General features: G+C 49.8%; 3 protein-coding genes across 3 annotated transcripts in view; 1 reads left to right on the top strand and 2 right to left on the bottom strand.

Annotated features, from left to right (window-relative positions):
* HABP2 (hyaluronan binding protein 2) overlaps window positions 1-4,596 on the top strand; it is a 37,545-nt gene extending 32,949 nt beyond the window's left edge. Inside the window, exons 12-13 of the mRNA XM_036829339.1 lie at window positions 903-1,048; window positions 3,245-4,596. Of these exons, the coding sequence (XP_036685234.1) occupies window positions 903-1,048; window positions 3,245-3,409 (311 nt within the window). The 3' untranslated portion in view covers window positions 3,410-4,596. The remainder of the gene's footprint in view (window positions 1-902; window positions 1,049-3,244) is intronic.
* The window catches only part of LOC118882943 (nebulin related anchoring protein), a 69,598-nt gene continuing 51,803 nt past the window's right edge, over window positions 3,733-21,527 (bottom strand). The window contains 9 exon segments of the mRNA XM_036829338.1: window positions 3,733-4,097; window positions 4,644-4,775; window positions 7,160-7,267; window positions 10,626-10,730; window positions 12,015-12,113; window positions 12,930-13,034; window positions 18,520-18,831; window positions 19,681-19,788; window positions 20,131-20,235. Of these exon segments, the coding sequence (XP_036685233.1) occupies window positions 3,993-4,097; window positions 4,644-4,775; window positions 7,160-7,267; window positions 10,626-10,730; window positions 12,015-12,113; window positions 12,930-13,034; window positions 18,520-18,831; window positions 19,681-19,788; window positions 20,131-20,235 (1,179 nt within the window). The 3' untranslated portion in view covers window positions 3,733-3,992.
* On the bottom strand, window positions 4,782-7,153 carry LOC118882945 (nebulin-related-anchoring protein-like). Its single transcript, XM_036829340.1, has one exon. It carries the CDS (start codon window positions 5,875-5,877, stop codon window positions 5,425-5,427), a length of 453 nt encoding a protein of 150 aa, XP_036685235.1. The 5' UTR covers window positions 5,878-7,153; the 3' UTR covers window positions 4,782-5,424.

The following is a 21,527-nucleotide window of genomic DNA, read 5'->3' as shown; positions in this document are numbered from 1 at the left end:
GGGTCAGGTTTCATTCACCTTTGACTCTCCTACGGTGCTTTGGTCAAGGCTCTCTACATAGTAGCATTCTATAAATTTTTGTTAAATCAAGCTATTGATTTATCTATAGGATTTGGTCTGATCTTAAAAAGTAACCAAAGGGCTACTTTCCTTATAGTACTGACAAGATGACATCCTCTCATATATGAAATTCAGAAGTATGTATCGTCTCTCTCAAATACTCAAAATAGATTTCTCTTCCCCCCCAAATCTTGTTCTTAATAATGGAAAGCAAGAATCACTTTAAATAGGCCCATATTCATGAAGAACGTGAAATGTAATATACAAATTTGTCAGAAGCCTCCTGAGAAAGAAGATTTCTGATCGATAATTAGATTTAGGGTTAACCAGGAAACCTTTTTGTAGCTAACTTCATTGGAGTCCATCTAAACCTTTCAGCATCACCGTGCTGACGAGAGCAGACTGAGCGGAACAGAGGTTCTTTAGGCAAGGAAACGTCTGCTCTGGGAAGCAGGTGCTCTAGGTGGTCAACCAGGGGGCACTTCACGCGTCATGAAGGCTCTACTACATGCAGCCCTCTGCCAGGCGTGGGAAATTAAAAATGGATTTAAGACACCATCCCTACTTGCCCAACCTCACCATCTAGTTGGGGAGACAGAGGAGGGCATAAATGATCCTGCTCCATGTGTTAAGCACAGCATTGAAGGTCTAGAGAACCATCGTGAAGGCTTGAAAGCAAAGAGCCCCCAGCCCTGAAAGATGAGGCTACTCTGCCCATCTCCTGGAAGAACCCTTCCTGCCGAGCTCAGGTCTGGTGGCCCTCTTCTGACTGCTGCTGGCTTCTGGTGGGGCACGTTCCAGCCTGGTCTGTACAGTGGCAACCTCTTTTCTCCGCCCCGCAGGAGAAGGGTCCCACCAGCTCCTGGATGCCAAAGTCAAGCTGATCAGCAACACCGTGTGCAACTCCCGCCAACTCTATGACCGCATGATCGATGACAGTATGATTTGTGCAGGAAACCTCCAGAAGCCTGGGCAAGACTCCTGCCAGGTCAGAGACTCCAAATGGTACTTGAAGAAGGAGGGGCTGACAGGACCTTACACCGGGCACAGAAGGTCCTTAGAACCCTGGGCTGGGAGGCGGGTTCAGAGACCCACCTGCCATTAAGCTAAGGGGGACATGTCTGTCCTCCGGCAAATCTGAATCCACATCAAACCAGGACGACTCAGCATAATAACCATAGCAGTCACTTTGCCCACATTGTCCAACTTAATTCTCACAACCATCTGGTGAAGGGGATGTCATTATCACCGTTGTACAGATGCTTAGAGAAATCATCTTGGCCTATAGCACCTGGGTGGCAAGTGGCAGAGCAGGAATTTGCTCCACTGTGTTTAAATGGCCTCAGCACTGGGCAGCTTGTCTGAAAATCCCAATAAGCAGGGAAGAGTCCCAAAGACCAGTGGTTGGAAGGAGAAAGATGAGACGCCAGAGAATTCACAATAATATTGACTAACCATTAGGATTTAAATGTGTGTGTGTGTGTGTGTGTGTGTGAAGGGGGAGGGCGATTTAACCCTAATAAACTAATTGGCTGAGTGGCTTCTCTGTGGCCAGGGCCAATTTAGAACCTGCCTGACACCTGCCCCCATATAGGACTTTGGGGGACCAGCATGGGCACATTCACATCTGAGCTCCTCCCTACAAAGGGACCCAACAATGATCTCCCAGCCTTGAGCCCCCTTTGGGATGGGAAATCACGGTCACTCTCCCCAGGGTTTGTGGCTCTACTGTGACCCTCTGCCCCTTCCCAAGGAGCCACAGATATCCACCTACTCAAAGGAGGTGTGTGGGCAGATGGGATTGATTTTCCCTAAGTCCCTAGAAGACGAATAAGAAAACAGATTGTTCAATTCCCTAGATATTTCAAGGGCTTCCCTTGCAGGCTTTAAAAGCCGATGGTCATGGGTTTGAAACCTGCTTCTACCCTTTACTTTGTGACCTTTATCAATCACTGAATGGCTTAGTCAGCTTAGGCCCCTATAACAAATTACCTTAGACTTGGTGGCTGGCTTAAACAACAGACATTTATTTCTCACAGCCCTGGAGGCTGGAAGTCTGAAATCAGGTGCCGGCATGGGCAGGTTCTGGTGAGGACCCTCTTCCAGGTTGCAGACTGCCAACTTCTCATTGTATCCTCACATAGTGGAGAGAGAAATCTAGTTCTCTAGGGTCTCCTCTATAAGGGCACTAATACCATGCATGAAGCCTCCACCCTCATGACCTAATCACTTCCCCAAAGTTCCACCTCCTAATAACACCCCAGTGAGGATGAGGCTTCAGCATATGAATTTGGGGGCAGGGGGACATAAACATTCAACCCACTGCACCGAAATAATTCTCCAACCTCAGGTGTCTAATCTGTAAAACGGAAATAGCGTATCCATAAAATCAGCAGATTGTGGCTAAGATTGAAAGAGACAATTCATTAAAAAGCCTACCAGTTGTGGTGCGTTAATAACAGTGTGTGTGTGTGTGTGTGTGTGAGAGAGTGAGTGAGAGAGAGACGTCCTCATTCCTCTCCTCCTCACCACCTTCATCCCCTCCACCTTAACTGGGGGTTTAATATGAACCAGGCACTTTACAAACATTAGTCCTCACAAGACCCTCAGCGTGGGGCAGGGGTTCTGTTGCTACCCACGGTTTACAGTGTGAGAACCCGAGGCCCCGCTGGCCAGCAGGCGGTAAGCCTGGTTTGGAGCCCAGCAGATCCAACTCCATGGACCATGTTAAACATCAAGGCCATGCTGCCTCTAAGCCCCATCCTCCTTGCCATGTGTGTGCCCTTGTGGGCCCTGGAAGGGCTCTATCCAAACAGGGCACCTCTCAGCCTCCGCCAGATCCTTGCCGGAATGAGACGTTGAGGGCCCCTTGTAATACCTGTATCACTAAGAGTCATGGCGGGTCAGGAAGTAGGGCTGGGTCCGGCACTGGGCCCCGGCCCCGTGGCTTCTCTGACTCAGGAAGCCCTCACTGACTCAGGACATAGGTTGGTATTTGTTTCTCTCCCTTCAGAGCACTGCGTCACGTGAGGCGTTGGAAGAGCCTTGTTGCTACTTTCCCCAGGACCCGCCAGCAGTCTCACCCCTCCCCCTCCCCCCGCCCCCGCACCCCCTCACGGAGGCTGGGGCTGTCTCTGAATGCATTCCTATTCACAAGGCTGACTCCTGCGTCTTTTTCCCCTAGGGTGACTCTGGAGGCCCTCTGACCTGTGAGAAGGACGGTACCTACTACGTCTATGGGATCGTGAGCTGGGGCCTGGAGTGTGGGAAGAAGCCAGGAGTCTACACCCAAGTGACCAAATTCCTGACTTGGATCAAAGCCACCATGGAAAGGGAGGCTAGCTTTTGAGGTGTCTTCCAAAGCTCACAGCCCATCCTCCTTAGCACCCGGCCAAGGCGAGGCCTCACGGGCGGCCGTGGACAGCCCCGGAAGCCTCCGAGTGTCCAGGCTCTAAGCAGAGACCACTGCTGCCCAGCCTGGGGTGCCCTGGACCAGCATGGCCACCACTGCCTCAGGCTCCCTCCTGGGAAACCCAGAAATGAGAGAATCAACCTGAAGTATATGACGTTTGCTTCCCTTCCAACAATTGTAGCTTCTAGAAAATCAGTGTTCATCGACTGCCTTCACCTCGGACATTTGCAAATGTGAGATTTCAGACGGCTTAGCGTCGGTGGGGGTCACCTTTGCATCTTTATCCCTCATCCCAGACACTCAAGGCAGGCAACAGGGCCACCCACTTCTAGGCATCCGACAGGGGACCAAAATACAACATTCTCCGCCCACTTTCAGAGAGTTGTTATTTTAATAAAGGAGGATCGGAGCATGGGCTGGGGTGCTGTTTTCACAGTTGGCCGCAACTGAAGCCATGTCTCTGGCGCGCAAATTTCCTCTCCAGCTCCTCTCCCAAGAATCCCAGGTGGACGCCGCCCACTCACAACGGCAGGGCCTTCCTCCTTTTGACGTGAAGGATCTCGGTGGCATCTGGGTTCACATGCCCCCTCTGATCGTCTCCGGTCTCTACAGCCTCCTGCCCCCGCTGCAGAAATCAAACACACCTCCCTGAGTTAAGATGAACCTCCTGCCCTGCTCCCATAGGACAAGCTGTCTAAAACGCTCGCCCTCCCCTTCCTTTTTCCCTCCTCCATCCTCCCCAAGAAGAAGGATCCTCGAGGCAAGAAAGAGGAAGAAGGAAAGCCAATCTCTCATTTAGACGTGGCATCTTTCTTCCGAACAAAGTAGGGTTCAAAACCCAGACTGCTGCAGCCAGCAAGTCCCTGGCGCCTTCCATGGATGTAACGGGCAAGCAGGCAGCACAGCCTGGGCCGCCGCGGCTGCGACTGATGTAGCCCCGGCATGTTTGTCTCCGAAGAACTAATGGCTGTGACTTCAGAGAAAACCCTGCAGGAAGTTTAACCCGGGTGTCACCCTCCTGGTCACCTCAGACCCATGAAATTAGGCGCCTTGCGTGAGCTGCATTTCACGCGTCTTTAGAGCCAGCTGACCTTTGGCCAAAAATAAAGTTTGAAAAGAAACAACGAGTCTGCCTTTCCCCCATGGCCTTGCAAGCCAGCCCGCTACTCACGTAAGCTCCCCGGAGACCCAGGCCCCTCGCGTTGGCCAGCTCTGCAGCCCGCCGAGCCATTTCCACTTTGTGGGAGCCAGGAGGTGTCCAGCCAACACCTCTGGTCAGGTTCAAGTCTGATTTGTACTTAACCTTGGGGGAAGGAGGGAGGCAAGAGGAATAGGTCAGCAGGGTTTGGGGGGAGGCTTAAAAAGCCTGCCCTGGAGAATATGCTGTCAGTGAAGCCAGGTCAAGGGAGCCAATTCTTCTTAAGCAGGAGCTCCCCGGCATTGAGGACCCTCCGTGCTGGGGGCTGGGCCAGCATAACGCTGCCCTCTGCATCTTTCCATTCAAGTGATGGGGCTGTAATGGGGGTGGAGGGTCAGAGACCTGGTTCAAGGCCGAGCTCCCATCTTGACTTGCTCTGTGGCCTTACGGAAGTCATTTCCCTTTTTTGGGCTTCACTTGCCTCCCAGAGAAAGGTCACGGTCTAGGCGACTACTAAGATCCCTTGGAAAGAGTATGGCACGGCAATCAAGAGCTTGTGCTCTCACATCAAACCAAATGGGGCTCAGATCCCAGGCCTGCCACTTACTTGCCATGTGATCTTGAGTTTGTTACTTCACCTCTCTAAGACTCAGGTTCCCCATCTGTAAACTGGGGCAGTGGTGGGGTGGTTGTGAGAGCTCCGTGGCACGACGCTCAGAAAGCATTTGGCACAGAGCCTGGCCCACAGGAAGGACTCAGTACATTGCAATTCTTGTCATTTCTTCTGGGACTATTGAGTTAGGTCTCCTGGGTTCTATCTCAGCCCAGGTCCTCCCTGAAGGTAACAGGGGACGTGGGATTCTGGCCATCTCTTACGAAGAGGCCCCAGAGGCCGGGCCTCGGCCAGGGAGTGAGGGCAGCCCACATCGCTCTGCAGCTGGTGGGCCTTCTGGGCATGGTTCAGGCCCAGCTGCTCTGGGTCGCAGGTGGGCTGGGGCAGGGGCTGCCTGTAGCACACACTGCTGGCCAGCTGCTGGCTCCTCTTGGCTTGGAGGAAGCCAGGCTGGTCTGGGCGGCTGTGGAACTGGGACTGACTCTTAGCGAAGTCCTTCCCATACTCATTGTCACCCTGGAGTTTGCTGACACTGAGGAAATGCTTCATCCTCGGGTCGTCGTGGATGCTGCGGTACCCAGTCTGCAGGCCCCGGTCCCGCAGGAAGGCCTCTCTGTACCAGAACTGCAGGTCAGAGATGCAGAGGGGGGTCATGGGCGCCCACCTCCCTTCTAGGACCAGTCCTCAGGATCTCAGCAGGAAGTTCAACAGTGGGTTAAGGGCACAGCTTTGGATTCAAGTAGACCTGGGACCTGGATCTCCCTCTGTTGCCTACTAGCTGTGTGGCCTTGGGTCAGTTACTGAGTCTCTCTGGTTTCTTGGTTTCCCCACCTGATAAAATGGGAGCATGAACCTCCACCCCATGGGACGTTGAGAGGATTCCGTGGGGGCTGAGCTTCATGTCTGGCACAGGCTCATGCCCGCCGAGTGTTGGCTGCTGGTATTATCGCTGCTGTAATAGTTAATAATCCAACAGCAAGGAAAATGTGTCCATTCTCTCAGTAGCCACTCATCCTTTGATTCTTTCCAGCTTTCAGGGACCCAGTCCAGTGCTCCTCAAACCATCTATAGTGAAGGACAGGATTCATTTTGTTTTGCTTTTTAAACTTTCCAATCTGTCAAAGTCCAATATGTGGTCCTCCTGCCTGTGATTAGTATGTAGTGGTACCAGGTACATTTGATAACACATAAAAACTGGCCTCTACTCTGCTCAGCCAGAGGAGTCCACCAGTCACACAGGCTTGGAGGTCATAATGTCTAACTGCTAAGAATGTTCCTGAATGCTTGCTCTTGATTTCTGTACTTATCTCACTTTGGACCAGTGACAAGCCACTCAAGAATGATGATGTATCTAGTTAATGATATCTTCCTATTCAATAATAGAAGCTGCCGTGTTTTGTCGTGTTCTGTGCATGACACCATGAACCATTTTGGTTTCATCCCTACGTCAATCCTAGGAGGCCAGTATTAGATGTCTATTTCATAGACGGAGATAGTTGAGTCCAGAGAATTTAAGCAACTTGCCCAAGACCACAGAACCAATTCCTAAGTGACTGAGCCAGGATTTGAACTCAAGTCAATCTAGGGGGGAAACCCAATCTCTTTCTATCCCACCACAGTGCACTTCAGCTCAAAAAATATAGCCCCTCAATTGAAGGTCAACAAATCAATCGTATGTTAATTGACTTCTAGGTACTGTCCACATGCGTCAACTTTTAAGAGTGCCTCTCTTAAAACAGAGGGAGTGGGAATACGACCCTCCCCAATTCCAAATTTCTGCCTAAGATGCTAAAAAAATAAGGCCACCTTTTTTCTTTCATTTGAAATATTTGTTCAGTTTTGGTTCCCGGTGGTTTGCCTTTCAACAGATCTGGCAAAACCAGAGCAAAACCTATCAGTGAGAGAGAGAGAGGAGGGAGAGAACGTGAGGTCTTACGTCACTGGCAATGTCCCTGGATGCCCGGGCGGTCTGGAACGGGATGGCATCCAGCCTGAAGTCGTAGCCACCATCCCGGGTCTGTTCCCAAGAGTTTCTGTAGACTTTCTAGTCGGGGAAACACAGAAATGAGTGAGCGGGGAGTGAGTAGCTCCATGTCTGGAATGTTGCTGGTTCTCAGTGGGAGTGGTTCCTAAACATGTACCCTCTGTCTTGCTGGTGCCCAGAATGGCAGAGCCCGTGGTCCCACATCCATCCTGAGGACCTCCCCCAGCTCTGGCCACAAAGGGCTTCGGCTCTCAGCCCCCAGCCTGAGCATCAGGCCCTGCTCTTGTGGGTCTTGGGGTCTGTGGGTCTGGCTCATTTGCTACATCCCACTGGTACCAGATGCCCCTGACCACCTTCTTTCTGTCTTTGCTTTTACTTTCAGAGTTTCAGGTTTGCAGCTTCTAGATGCCAGAACTCAAAAGTTCAAGAACCCTGTTTCTTCCCACCTGCCGAAGGTTCTATTCCTTGGGTCCTGGCACCCACATGTTCACTGGCTCCACTGACTTCCTGGGGGCCCCTGGGCTACCTCTGATGCCACGTCACAGCATCCCTATGAAGGATGCTGCATCCCACACGCACCCCTGGTGCCTGCACTGAGGGGAGAGCCTTCCCCTGAATTAAATTGATTGTCAGGAACCTGCCCGAGTTCCTGACCCCCGTATTTCACATCTTCCTCTTTCATTTTTTTCCCTTTTCAAGTTGTTCTCACACACCCTCGGGGAGTCTGTAATCACATCCTCTCAGTCCTCAGGTAGACCCACATCACCGATGGAGGCATCAAAATCTCCCGTGCCTTCATGTAGCTAATATTTTTTTTTCAAGATAAGGGAACGGCTCCACGAAAGGAGTCACCTGGAGATCCCAGCGGAAGGCTGTTCTTTATTCCGCCACAGAGAAGGGAGACAGCAGGCGAGGCACATCACCAACAGATGACAAAGTGACAGCCCCGGACCGTGTCGGTCTCTCACTCATTCCCAGAGCCACGGCAGGTGAGGGGGCCCTTAAGGACCTTACTTTTGTCACTTGGAAATAGAGGTCAAGGCTGAGGCTCTGTTCTACAGGGGATTCGGGGGATTAAGCACGGGAAAAGTGGCAGAAAAAAAGCAAAGTGCCCTCACGCCACCCCACAACCGGGCCTGGAACTAGAGGGGACCACGGAAAGCTCGAGCCAAGCGCGGTGGAGCTCATCGTTTTTCGGTCCTGCTGCCCGTTGTCACCTTCACCTTCATCACCGCCTCCAGCTCCAACATCACAAACCAGGAGCCAGACGCCTGTTCTGTTCAAGCAGCGAGAAGTACAGAACCCATCACCGCTGGGGTAATCACCTAACTGACAGGTCACAATCAGGGCCCAAAGGATTAGATTTCCTGGGTCACCACTGAGTTTAGCGGGCAGGACCGAGAGGTATGAGGAAGGGGAGGAGCATTCAGACAATGACAGACCAACCAGCCCCTCTAGCATGACGCTTCCTGTTCTGACGGTCCCGCAAATGTTAGACTAGCAAATAGAGTCCAAAACCTTATCATTCCCTGGAAAGGGGTCTGTTGCGGTGCCTTCCTAATAAGAGCCTCCATACCAGATCTGGGCTAGGAAATGACACCGACCTATCCACAGCATCAAACTCCGAGGTCACCCCACTCTGGTGTTCAATGCATCCCAGCCTCTGAGGCTCTGTAACTGAGGGTCAACTCCAGGGCACGGCCCAAATTGGGGTTCTCCCCGAGGTGCTGGATCCCCGTCTCCCGGCCACTTCTCCCTGTATACTAACTATTTGCTTGATTATCATCACTTCCTCCCCGAGTTTTTTTTTATTCTGTTGAGGTTCTCGCCTTGCCACTGGGAGCCTTTAGATTTCGCAGGCTCTTTGATTTGGAACCCTGGGTGCTCCTCTTCTTTATCACAGTGGGCACAGCTTTGCCCTCATCCTCACACATTAGAGTCATTTGATTCTTTAGTTATTTCGGCTGCCTTACACATCTCAATGGCTTTCTTTGCCCAGGAAGGTCACCTTCCCTCCACATCATCCTCACAGAGCACTTGATCCAATTGTGCGTATCCTACACGCCCCCGAAGAAGTGCTCTTTCAAAAGAGGTCCATGAGTTCTCCATACCCGCGTGCCCTGGCGGCTAATTTCAGCTCCGGAACTCTGCAGACTGGCATCCCTCGTGGGAGGAAAGATGCTTCTGCCACCAGCCTGGGGTGGCTGTTCTCCTTAAGCTGGGCCCCAAATGGACGGGCGGTTTTATCCCAGTTTCCAGGGCAATGGGCCTCCAATAGTTCCTCTAACGGAGGCCTTGCCTTCCCACATCCTTGCAGCATTAATGAGATGGATGTTTTGTCCAAGCTCCGCTGAGGGGGAGGTCCCGCTTCCCCAGATGGAGGTCAGCCCACCAGAGCTGCTGTTCTAAAATTATCCCGCGCACAGCCCTCAAAAGCATCAAATGGTCATAATAACTCATATTTACAAAGCACCATCACATTCACCGTGTGGGATCCCACAGGGCTTTACAAACGCAACAAACTAACACACACGCTAACTAGAAGGCGCCTCTCGCCAACCCCTGCGAGGCAGCCATCTCTAGGGTGAACGGCAGCAGCTGTTGATCTTCACGGAGCCCCAGGACACAATGGCCGGGCCAGGGCGGGAAGAATGGCCAGACTCTGGGAGGCCCCGCGCTGCCCCAGGCCGACACACTCAGCCTGTGTTATTCTGATCTGACAGCATCTTTTGATTCTGCCGCCTCGATACCTGTTATCCCAGGATCACAGCTTTGCTGGAAGAGCGGCCGCCTATTCTATTACAACCAGGGGCCTCCAACCCCTGCCAACAAGCCTGGGTTTAGGAAACAGCATCTTGGTGATGCATGCAAAGGGCACACATCCAAGGGAAACAGACGTGTTGGGGTCTACAGCCTCACACACAAAGGAGCGGATTGTGTTTGGACCAGATGGACTACAATTACAGCATCTTTCTAAACTGCAGAAAGCAGAGAAAGCGCCACTTTGTCTCCAAACTTACACTGCTCTGAATGGCTAAGGAGAGGTGTCCAAAGAACAAACAGAGCAGGTGTCTACACCCGCGGGGCCAGGGCACCACTCCTCTGGCCGTAACCCAGCACCTGACCGAGGTCTTTGGAGCCATGCCCAGCATTAGGATTTGAGAGCTAGAAGGACCACAGGCATTGGCTAGCACAGCTCCATCCCCATTTTACAGCTGGGAAACTGAGGCCCAGGGAGGAAAGTGGCTCAAAGTCACACATGTCATTTGTCCCACTCTCAATCCACGGTTCTTTCCACTCCCAGCCCCCCTTCCTAGGACCTTCTTTTCTTTTTTTTTTAACAAATAAAATCCCGTTTGGGCACAGATCATTTTACAGAAACAGGCACACACCACACATGAACCGCTGGTTCACTTACATCGCTCAGATGCAGCGCGTTGAGGCGGGCTCTGGTGAAATCGGGGTGGTCGGGGACCAGGGTGTATCTGTGCCGGGATTCGGCATCCCCTGACCGGTACAGGCGCTGCGGGGAAGAAGGCTCACAGTAAATGGGAAACCGCACTTGCTGCAGCCAAGGTGAAGAAGGGGCCGATTCCCGTTCCTGCCCCTCCCACTCGAGTGACCCCATACCCTCACCCCAGGGCACAGAAGCCCGTGGAGAGCATCCCTCCAGAAGCCACCCAGGAAGGGAGGGGCCCATGTGGCCAGGGTCAGGCGGTGGCGGGGCTGGTTTTAAATAAACTCTGCTTAAAATATTCATCAAGATTTGCTCCAAAAGGGTCACAAACCATCACCCTGGTTGGCTGTACCTGTGTATTTCACAAACAGTAAAAGTGGGTGGATATTTCAGAGAATCTTTGCAACTGGGCATTGCTCAAGCTTTTTACTAGTAACAAGATGCCTCCATACCTTTACTACTTAACACTAATAGTAATAATAAAAAGACACAACAGCTAAAAAGTCTTAAATGCCTTAATATCTGTTCAGAAATGTGAAGTTTTCACAGTCCAACCTGTGTCCCAAGAAGACACAATTTTAAAACTCAAGCTTTATCTTAGTTGCTATTTTTAGGGCAGCGATCTAAGAATTGCAAACAATTTTAGGAAGTGGTTGAGTCTCATCCAGTTTTAGAGAGGAAATATAATATTTAATATTCCAACCCTTTCCCAAATTCAATTTGGGTTTTGCAAATGTGAACTGGTCAGTACAACATTTGGACTCTGTGAGCACGGGGCAGCTTGGTGAGTGTGCAAAATCCAATCCCTGGACAATTTCAGAGAAAAAAATATATATGTAACTTCCTATTCTTCGAAATTAATACAGGAGAGAGGAAATGGGGCTAAATCATATAGAGAGTAAAAGCAGAAAGAAGCTTTTGATATAGCCGTTTTTGTTTTTTTTCTAATTGGCTTATGTTAAGCTTTTAATTCCATTATCATTTATCAACAATTAAGATGTATCTGACCTAGTGTTTGGTAAGGGATCATCAATGATACTTAGTATTATTATTGTTATGATTATGAGTCAAACTAGGGACATTTATTGAGGACTTACTCTGTTCTGATACTTGCTAAAAGCTTCAAGTACTTTTATTTATTTAATCCTCATTTAATTCACTCAATCTTATGAAATGGTTGCTATCATTACCCTCCTTTCAAATAAGGGAACCAGGGTTAGAAGACATTAGAAAACTGACCCAAGATCACCCAGGGAAGGGACAAAAGGTTTGCCCTCACATCTTAAGCACTGACCACTGCACAGCACTAGCCACTCCTGGGCCTGGGATGAGTGAAGAGAAAACACCCACCTCATTGCAATGCATGTAGCTGTTCTTGGCATGAACTAGGTCTGGAGAGTCAACCACCGTGGTGAATTTGATAGTGTCTGGTTTTTTACGGTATTTGGTCTATAAGAGAAGGACCAAGATTCTCATGAAACAATCAAACACCATGCACTTTTCTGAGTGCAGCTTCACCCCATCTACTCAGTACCAAATGTACCAATGACGTGATTGGAAAACAAGTCTCTCTTCTTGGTGGGCACCTCACCAGCATACGGAAGAGATCCAAGCTGCCTCTGTGATAAGGAACATTTTCCAGGTATTTACATTCTTGAAAAGAGAGGCTGCAAAATGCCATAGCTCATCACAATAAAGGAATTCAGTAGAGGGAAGGATCCAGCAACAAGGTGGCCCTGCTCAGACCCTATAAAAGTAGGTTCCATTATTAAGGAACTGAAGAAAGCAGTGGCACCCTCAACCAGCTCCCAGGGCAAGAATCTCTAGGTCATCAGTATGGTAGGGAGTTCAGTGAACGTAACCATCTCTGTGCAACTTTTAACAGCCTCTGAAGTCAGACAACCCCCAGACACTGGACTCTCTGAGTAAACTCAGGAGATGGGTGGCAAACCCTCTCCCTGCCTCCCCAAAAATAATGGGCCAGCTTAGATCACAATTGTACATTAACGCCTCTCTTGAGAATCTTCTAATGCATCACCCTTCTTTCACTGCCCGACTGGAACATGCCTTTAACTCCCCAGCAAGTGAATTCACTGGGAGGGAAATCTTGTTCTGTCTTGGGATTTGGTTGCAAATGGCCCCAGAGAAATATCAGGAGTCCAGTGGCCATGGGGCCCTTTGGGATCTCCAGTCCATCTGCAGTTTCCCTCATCAGGAGGAAATAAACGCCAGGTTGCGTCTGTGGTAGAGTCAGATTAATGGTACCTCGCTGATGAGCTCTCCGGCTTTCTTTGCACTCTCTATCTGTGGGGAACTCAGCGCCAGCCATCCTATCCCCTTCATGCCCATCAGGTCTGATCTGTAGTGCAACTGCAGGAAGAAAATCATTGGCTTTTATCAGGAGAGGGTCGAAGACTGTGGGGCATTTGTAAAAATGCTTCATCGCAACATTTCAACATCGTCATTCAGGTGCGTTCTGCATGTCATCGAGTCAAACTGTTTGAGTTTGTGCACTCTGTCCAGAATCAAATAACGGGTCCAGTGTACGATACAGGAAGGCCCCACCCGTAAACTGGCTGGATTTGAAGCAGAAGGTACTGACCTGCGGGAATGATCCCTAAGAACGACCTGAGATATACACCCCAGCCCACACATCAGCCCCCATCATTTTGTTTCATTCCGGCAGTGAGGCGATTGACCTCCTGCCTAAACAGAAACGTTTTTATACACTCTCAGTTGATCAAAGGGCTTTGAGCTCTGGATCAAACCTGCTGTGACTCGGAGCAAATCACTGTACCAAAATGTGACTCAGTTTCTCTCTGTGATACCTGAAGGTCATGACAACCCCTCTGTTCTCATGAAAACACCTGAGAGTCCTGAGGGGTAAAAGCCACTCTATGTGTTAGATTTTGTTTTTTTCTTGCGGTGGTGGGGGGAAGGGAAGACGATTATAGCAGGACTCTCAAAACTGGAACAAACCTGGCTACACCTGGCGAATGGTGTGCAAGCCATTTTAATCTTTCTGTGCCTCGGTTTACCCCTCCTACTTCTACTCATGATTTGCTTATATTGCACAAATGGGCTTAAGCTTTATCCACCTTCTTCCTTTTAAGGACTCAGAAGATCAGGAGTACAGCATCAATTCTGGGGAGAAAATCGTAAGTGCTGTTTTAAGACAATGGGTCCGTAGTAGGTACTGAACATGTAACTTGCAGCCTTTAACACCTGTTTATATAAAAGGGAAACTTAAGGCAGCAAATCAACTCAGTTTTGACATTTTCAAAACAAAACAAAACAAAAGGCAGTGGGCCTGCTTAGGAGTCTCCTAAAATGTTAAATCTAATTACCATTCTTTGATCTGCCCACCATTACCTACGATGAGACAGTTGCTTTTCTTCCTCTCCGTTTGGAAATTAGGCATTTTTAAAGGTGGGAAAAGACTCTCTAAGGAAATCTGAAATTTGGATCTAAACGAAGTTGCTAGCCTTTCTCTAATTTAGATATAAGCTCTGCTGTAACGCAAAATACCCACTCCTGAAATCAGCCTTTTCGGCCTTTTTAGTTTTCTTTCATTTCAGGAATCACAGCGCTCCTCACAGCTGGCCTCAAAGAGGGTCCGTTTCTGATCTACTGTCTGCTGGTTAAGGCCCCTGTGCAAATTCCACTCTGCCTTCCAACTGGTGCAAGGAGACATCACTCAGGTCCCAGAGCACGTTTCAAAACCCCATGTCAGTGAGATTGCTTTTTATACCGCGATCTTTCAGTATACACCGGCAAAGCTTTTGCCTTCCACTCTGATAAAGAACAGAGAAAATTGGATAAATTTCTAAGTTAGAGAGAATCATCCTACAGGGCCTCTTCACAGCCAGGCCTTGCTCCTTTCATAAGTGAGATGAAGCGGGGGAGCACGCTTTCAACTTGCCTTTTGTGGAGCTGAACAGTGCGAGCGCAGGTGAGTCAGAAGGCAAGATGCAGGTTCCCCAAAGATCTGACTGCGCCTTAGACTCTCTTATAAATGAATTGTCTATTGATATTTCTGCTCCCAGCCCAGCTTTGACTATTCACGCAGACCCTAAAAACAACACGCCTGCCCCAGACTTCACGATAAAACAGGGAGAGAGAGGAGGGGAGTCGAGGAGAATCGGCCCAAAGATGGTTTCAAAGAAGGATTCTAAGATAATAAGAGACCTTCTCAGGATGCCCAGCTGAATTTGGCTTCCCCACATGGCAGCCTCGCTATTTGCCCTTGTATATACGAAGGCCTAGAAGTCACCTTCAGAGTCACACGTGGGGTTTCCTGGTACCCCTATCCTGGAGCACAGTGTGGCAGATGCACGAGCTGCAGCTTTCAGCCCCTGAGTTCTAACAGGAATGACATAAGCAGATGCACCCAGGAGGTGGCCAGGGGAAGGGGTATATTTGTCATATTAATAAGAATCACCATAACCACTACCTTGCTACGTTGCATAGGGTGTGGTTTGCTTTAGACTCGTTATCTCATTCAGTCCTTGCGCCATTCTCAAAGCACAAACAATGTCAGGGTTTAAATGTTTGTTCGGATTCCCAGAAGAGTCACCAGCTGCGGTCCCGGTCCCGGTCCCGTGGGGATGCTGCGTGGGTGGTCCTTAAGAGAACACTCAGGAGCCAGGGCACCTGGGTTCCTAATCTAGCCACCAGGGGGAGCCAGAGAGCACTGAACCCAGAGTCGGGAGCCCAGAGCTCCACTTTGCCTCTCACTAGCCGTATGGTCTTGAGCAAGTCATTTCCCTGCCAGCTTATGACCCTAAGCAAGTTACTGAAGGTTACAGGTGCCTGAGTTACCGCAACTGTAAAAATGGGAGTAATGCCAGTACTTACCTAGATACTACATGACATGGTTCGCGCAAGATATTTAAACAAATGCCTGACCTAGGATAAGCATTCCATACTTTTTAGGTATTGTTATTGTTGTTGTTATTTGTGATGGTGGGGAAACTGAAGCTAGGAGAGCTTAAGGAGTCTCCTGAGGCCGGGTAGCCATAAAGGGCGGGGCCAGGACTGTCTCCTTGACTGTCCCTACACGTGCTTTGCAGGATGCCCTGCAGCCCCCGTGTGAGATCACGGAGGGGAGTGTGGACTGGCACATTGGGAAAGACTGAGAGGTGACTGAACCAGCACCGATTCGTGGTGGAGCGTGGCCTGGGCGGAGCACATGTCTCAGGTACATCCCTGAGGTTAGCATGACTTGAGCAATCACGGCCTTGAGGACCTTCTCCCCAGGGGCGAGCACCTAGTCCCACAGCATTCTTTCTGGCCTGGGTGGCAGAGGACAGGAGAAATGGCTGAAGGCTACTGAGGGCTACTGTTCCTACCCTAGATTCTGCTGAACTGAGTGAGCTCATATTGAGCCTTTGTCTCCTTTTCGCTATAACGTAACCACATGGAATTGGATTTTCAGGGATGACTCTGAGAAGACTAAAGCCTCAGAACCATCTGTGGACACTGTGCGGGTCTACCGTTCACAGCAACTTAGAGTCCAAGACCCCCCAGTTTAACAAACCTGAAGTTTCAAAACAATGCATGAAGCACAACACGGTCATTTTTCAATTAGGCAATAATTTCTCAGCACACAACATTCTAATACATATCCCATTTGGTAAAATGTCAGTCTAAGATTGCCAACTAGCGTTTCTTGGGAAGGACCCTCTGTCTTAGTTTGTTCTTCCTCTTCGGCTTTTTTTTTTTTTTTTTTTAGTGTTAAAATATCCTTTCTTTTCAGAAGTAACAGTGATATAAATGGTAGTCTGAGGTAGGATTTGGTTTTTGGTATCGTTCCTCACTTAGTTAAATAGTCTGACATTATGTTGATGCCGGCATTTTAAAAAACAGTAATCTATGAATCCTGAAATCTGAGATCACCAATTAAATCAAACCTCTTTGCTTTTCCAGTGGAGACACGGAGGCCTAGAAAGCCAAGGGGCCGCGGAAGGACTGCCAGTGAGTGACGAAGCTGGGCTTCCAGCTTGGCCCCCGACCTCTCCCCGGTGGCCTCTGTAACTTCCTCAGCACCTGTCCTGTCCCAGGAGGTTTCTCTTCTCCCCAGGAATAGGCCACCGACAAGAGGGTCCCGGGCTGGGCACCAAGTCATGCTATGAGTTCTTCTTGGACCTCAGGGTGGCCTTCTAGCAAGTGGAAGGCTTTCTAAGTGGGTCCTGGGCTGTGCTTCAGTGACCACGTGCCCTGAGTGGGGCCCGATAAACTCATCCTGCTCTACGCTCTGCTGGCTGGTGCCCAACACGATACTGCAGTTCCAGCAAATCTCGATGCATAATTAGATGATCCTGACGTTCATTAAATCACATCATCGTTGTCACAATTAATCATCCATTAGGTGTTTACAACACTCTGCCTGGGCAATATAACTAAACTAGAAGCAGCCACTGCCCTGAAGGCCACCAGAATCGGAAGGCTTGGTGGAGAACATAGTCCGAACTGCTCACACCCACTGGCGTGTTCCTACAGAGAAGGCACCATGCTCAGTGCATCATATAGACCAGCCCTCAACTGAGAAATGGGTTCTCAATCGGGTGCAGATTTGTCCCCCGGTGCATTTGGCAATATTTGGAGACAGTTTGATTGCCACGCTAAGCGGGTGCTGTGGGATGTAGAGGGTAGAGGCCAGGGACACTGCAGTGCACAGGACAGGCCCCTACGACAAAGCATCCAGCCCAAAATGTCAAACGCGCCTGAGCTGGGAAACCCTGATGTGGGTGATAAGGACTGAGGTGACAACAGTGCCATGAGCTCTGCTCTAACATGAGAGCGCCTTCCTCCTAGGGGAGCCGCGGGGCTGGGGAGACGACGCACGGGCGCCCGCGTGGTGCAGAGCATGCCACGTGCATGCGCCCTGTAAGTGCCGACCGTGACCACATTTTCATCGCGGCCCCGGCCCGGCTGAGGGAGCCGAGGCTTGGAGGGGCCTGGGACTGACTCCAGAGCCTTCCACTACGGGGGCAGTGGCTGGCGCTACCCACCTACAGGCTTGATGACCTTGCGTGGGCCTCTCTCTGGGCCTCAGCGTCCACACCTGCATCCTAGGAAGCGTGACTCCCCTGTCCCGGATGGCGGGAGGGTTGGGAGGGTGGGCCCTGGAGCCAGTCCTGCCTCGGCCCCTCCCACGTGACCTCGTCTGTGAAACAGGAGCAGCAATGGCCCCCACCCCGAAGTGCGGTAGCGAGGGTGCCGGTACTGGCAAAGCAGTCAGTGAGCGTCAGCTCTGGGGGCAATTCTTCTCCTCGCCTCACCACACACAGTCCAGCCCTGAGCCTCTGTCTCGGACCCCATCCCCATCCCCTGCGACATCCTCTTCACCCACCCACACACTTGCTTCGCTCCAGCCTCAAATATGCTGAGGCTGCTGCCACTCAGGGGCTTTGTTCAAATGTCACTTTTGCACTTTTGAAAACTACCCTCACCCCCATTTTAAGTTGCACACACACTCACACCCCCCTACCCAATTTCCCTGCTCTGTTTGTCTCCATCTGGCATACTACACGTCTCACTTATACTTTCTCTCCCTCCCACAGAACAGAAGCTCCACGACCCCGGGAGTTTTTAGACTCTTTTGTTGACTGCTGTATTTTTAGACTCTTTTGTTGACTGCTGTATCCCCAGGGCCTTGAGGGATGCCTGCTACATAGTAGGTGCTCAACAAATATTTGCTGATGGATTGAATAATTCCAACCTAGATGGCACAGACCAAGCAAATCGTTTGGGGGATCCGAAAGGCTAAGGAAGAAGCAGAGATTTACACGCAGGCCTGGCGGGAGGAGGAAGGTCAGGGACTGATGTGTGATCTACGGACCTCCCCCCCTACCTCACTCTGCAGGGCGTGAGCCTTCTTGGCCCAGGCCATCTTCAGGTCCTCAGGCAGTGCCGTGAACTCGTGGCACCGTGTCCTGTAGTCGCGGTCGCTGGCCAGGGCCTGGGCCTTCCTGGCGTGGACCAGGGGCACCATGTCCATGGGCAGGTGGCACTGGGCTCTGTTGCCCGCCGCCTCCCTCCTGTACTGAAGCTCACTCTGCAGCCGGCCCATCCGCTGGCAGTGCTGGAGCCGGGGGTCGTCTCTCACACTCTGGGCCCCGATCAGCCTTCCTTGCTCCTTCACAAAGTCGTTCCTATAGAGAAACTGGAAGGGGGGGGGGGAACCAGGCGGTCAGGGCTGGCATTTGGGATGCTTACATTCCATCTATCCATCTATTCCTTGCAGACCCTAAGAAAATCACCTGTTCTTACACTAGGAGGAGATGATTATAAGAAAAACCACAGTGAGGTTGGCCTGAGAGCATGCTTCCTCCCTGGGGGAGGAACAGTGGAAACACTGCTCCCTTCCTCCCATCTAATTAAAACCAGATCCTTAGAACCAAAGTGAGGGGCCCACTCCCCTTACTTGTCCTGTGCCCGAAAGGAATTTATCAAAAAGGGTAAAAGAGAAACTTGTGCTTTATCCCCTTGCACTTGGCAAAACATCAAACCCAAAAGACAGGATCCATTTATTTGAAGTCTACATTTTCTGCGATTTGTTTGTGGGAAACAGAAAGTCACCTTCATGTCCCAAAGCTATGGATGTTATCAACAGAGTGCCTGAAACACAGCTGAAAATCCTACCGCCGACGCGGGAAACTACAGAGAGCCGAGTTACAATTTCTACTGCGAGTTCTTTCTAATTCTGGGTGGAGTTAGAAAACAGACAGTTCACACATTACGGGGAGATCATTGCCTAGACACCGCAATTAGAAATAAATCGTAATCTTCTTCCTGCTAGAGACTTTTGCCTGCATTTAGCTTCTGATTAACAGGGCCTTTCTTTCTCTCTCTCCGTCAAAGAATCTCATTCATAACTAATATATTCTGCAGGTGACATCCTGTCTCACATGGTGATAGATTTGCTTTAATTCAGGAAAATCAGCCGTAGACATTGTTTTACATGAAGTTAACAGAAATTAGGCCGGATGGAAGGTCATATCATTCAACTCACATCACTGGCTATATCTCCAGAGACCCGAGCCGCCTGGAAGGGGAGCGCGTCTATTGTCAGCTTGTAGCCTTGAGCACGGAGATTCCGCCAAGACTCCTTGTATTTTGCCTACGGTAGGAACACATGTAGATCTTCTTTAAAAAAAAAATTACATGACTCAAAGAACAAATGCTACTCCCTTTTATTTGTAGTGTGGTGTTCCAGAATCAATTCCTGACAAGCAAAAGCTTTCGATTTTGCAAAGAAAATCTCATTAGCACCCTCTCGGAAGTGGGCTCTGACACGTAGGTATCAACACATCTGTGTAAGGTATATTTAACATGAGTGTCTACAAGATACATTGTTTAAAGTTTCTGTGAAAGTCACCAGGGTCACTGTTAGCTCCCATCACAGACACAGACATATGTGGCCTTGGAGCACATCTCAACCTCAGCAACGGGAAAGGCTTACATCACTCAGGTTGGCTGCATTTGTTTTCGCTCGGACAAACTCGGGCAGGCCCAGGGTCATTGTGTAGTGGTGTCTCGCGTCCTCGCCTGCTGCTTTATAGAGGCGCTGGGCAGGAAAAAAAAAAAAAAGGCAAGAAGGTAAGTGCTGTGCATTTCTGCAGGGCTGGAGTTCCCTCCTTTGCAATTGGGAAATACGTTTGTAAAAGGCCATTCGCTATGTCATGGGTACACCTTCAGCCTGGAGAAGATGTTTTTTTTTTCAATAGAGATAGTCCTTCATGAGTCAAATTGAGTGCTGTGAAAGGAATGTGGAAGAAACTGCAAGCTGCTTGTGATGGGGTTCAGGACATGTTACCCCAAAATATGGTACCTTGGCATCGTGCATATTTTCAGCTGAAGGAATTTGGAAGCAGCAGGAGGTGGAAGACCTCTCTCTGACCTTCTCCCCTCCTGTGGGAGCTGCCCTCCCTCTGACATAGGGAAGGATCAAGCTCATCTCTGACTTCGGAAGGACCGACCGAGAGGCATTTGAACAAACAGACCTCGCTAAGTGTCCCCCAGTTTCCTGCCCTTAGCTCACCCCCTTTTGTCCTACACATTTTCCCACGACTGTCCACTCTTCATCAAACCTAGAATAAAAACGCTCAGGTTTAACCGTCCCTCCCTCCTGGTCTCCGTTTCCTTATGAAGACTCCTGCACCACCTAAAGCTTATATTACATAAATTTGTATGCTTTTCTCTTGTTAATCTATCTTTTGTTACAGAGCCCCAGCCGAGAACCTAAGATGGGTAAAAGAAAAGATATTTTTTCCCTTCCCTATACTTTGCTCAATAATAGGCCGAGGGAAGAAAAACACCTTTAAGAATACTATCGTGGTTCTTCCCATTGCAGACTTTTTTTGCTAAGGACACAGTGTAAAGACAATATTAAGATCTGGAAAATTTAGGAGAAGCTCTACTGGTTGGAAGGGAGGTTCCCAAACCCCAGTCTGCATCCTTTACTAAAATCCCGGGATCCTCCCATGGGCGGACTCACACCAGTGCTGCGCTGCATGGCAGAACTCAACCGTTGTGAAAACATCTGCTCTCGTGATTAGAACTGGGTCTGTGGTTGCTGAGTTCTCCAGGGCCAGAGGCCACTGCAGGAGGCATTGTTACCCCTCAGCACCCCGATCACAAAGCAGGCAAGAAAGGTTCAGTGGGAATTTTAACTTGATCATGTCACGCTACACAGCCCTTTGGATTTTCTTATCCCAAGCTTGGAACTAATCTATAAATACCCAAATCTCAACTGACTTCGAAAAGTTAGAGTCAGAAGGAGAATTTTAAAAACGAAATTTCATTCTCTGCCAAGCTCACTCGATATTTCAAACTTGTCAGAGGGCCATTAAGAAGAAG

The sequence above is a fragment of the Balaenoptera musculus genome, chromosome 16, assembly GCF_009873245.2.
Source record: "Balaenoptera musculus isolate JJ_BM4_2016_0621 chromosome 16, mBalMus1.pri.v3, whole genome shotgun sequence".
NCBI lineage: Eukaryota > Metazoa > Chordata > Mammalia > Artiodactyla > Balaenopteridae > Balaenoptera > Balaenoptera musculus.
Note: the sequence above shows the minus strand (reverse complement) of the source record. Positions and strands in the feature narration are given on the sequence as shown.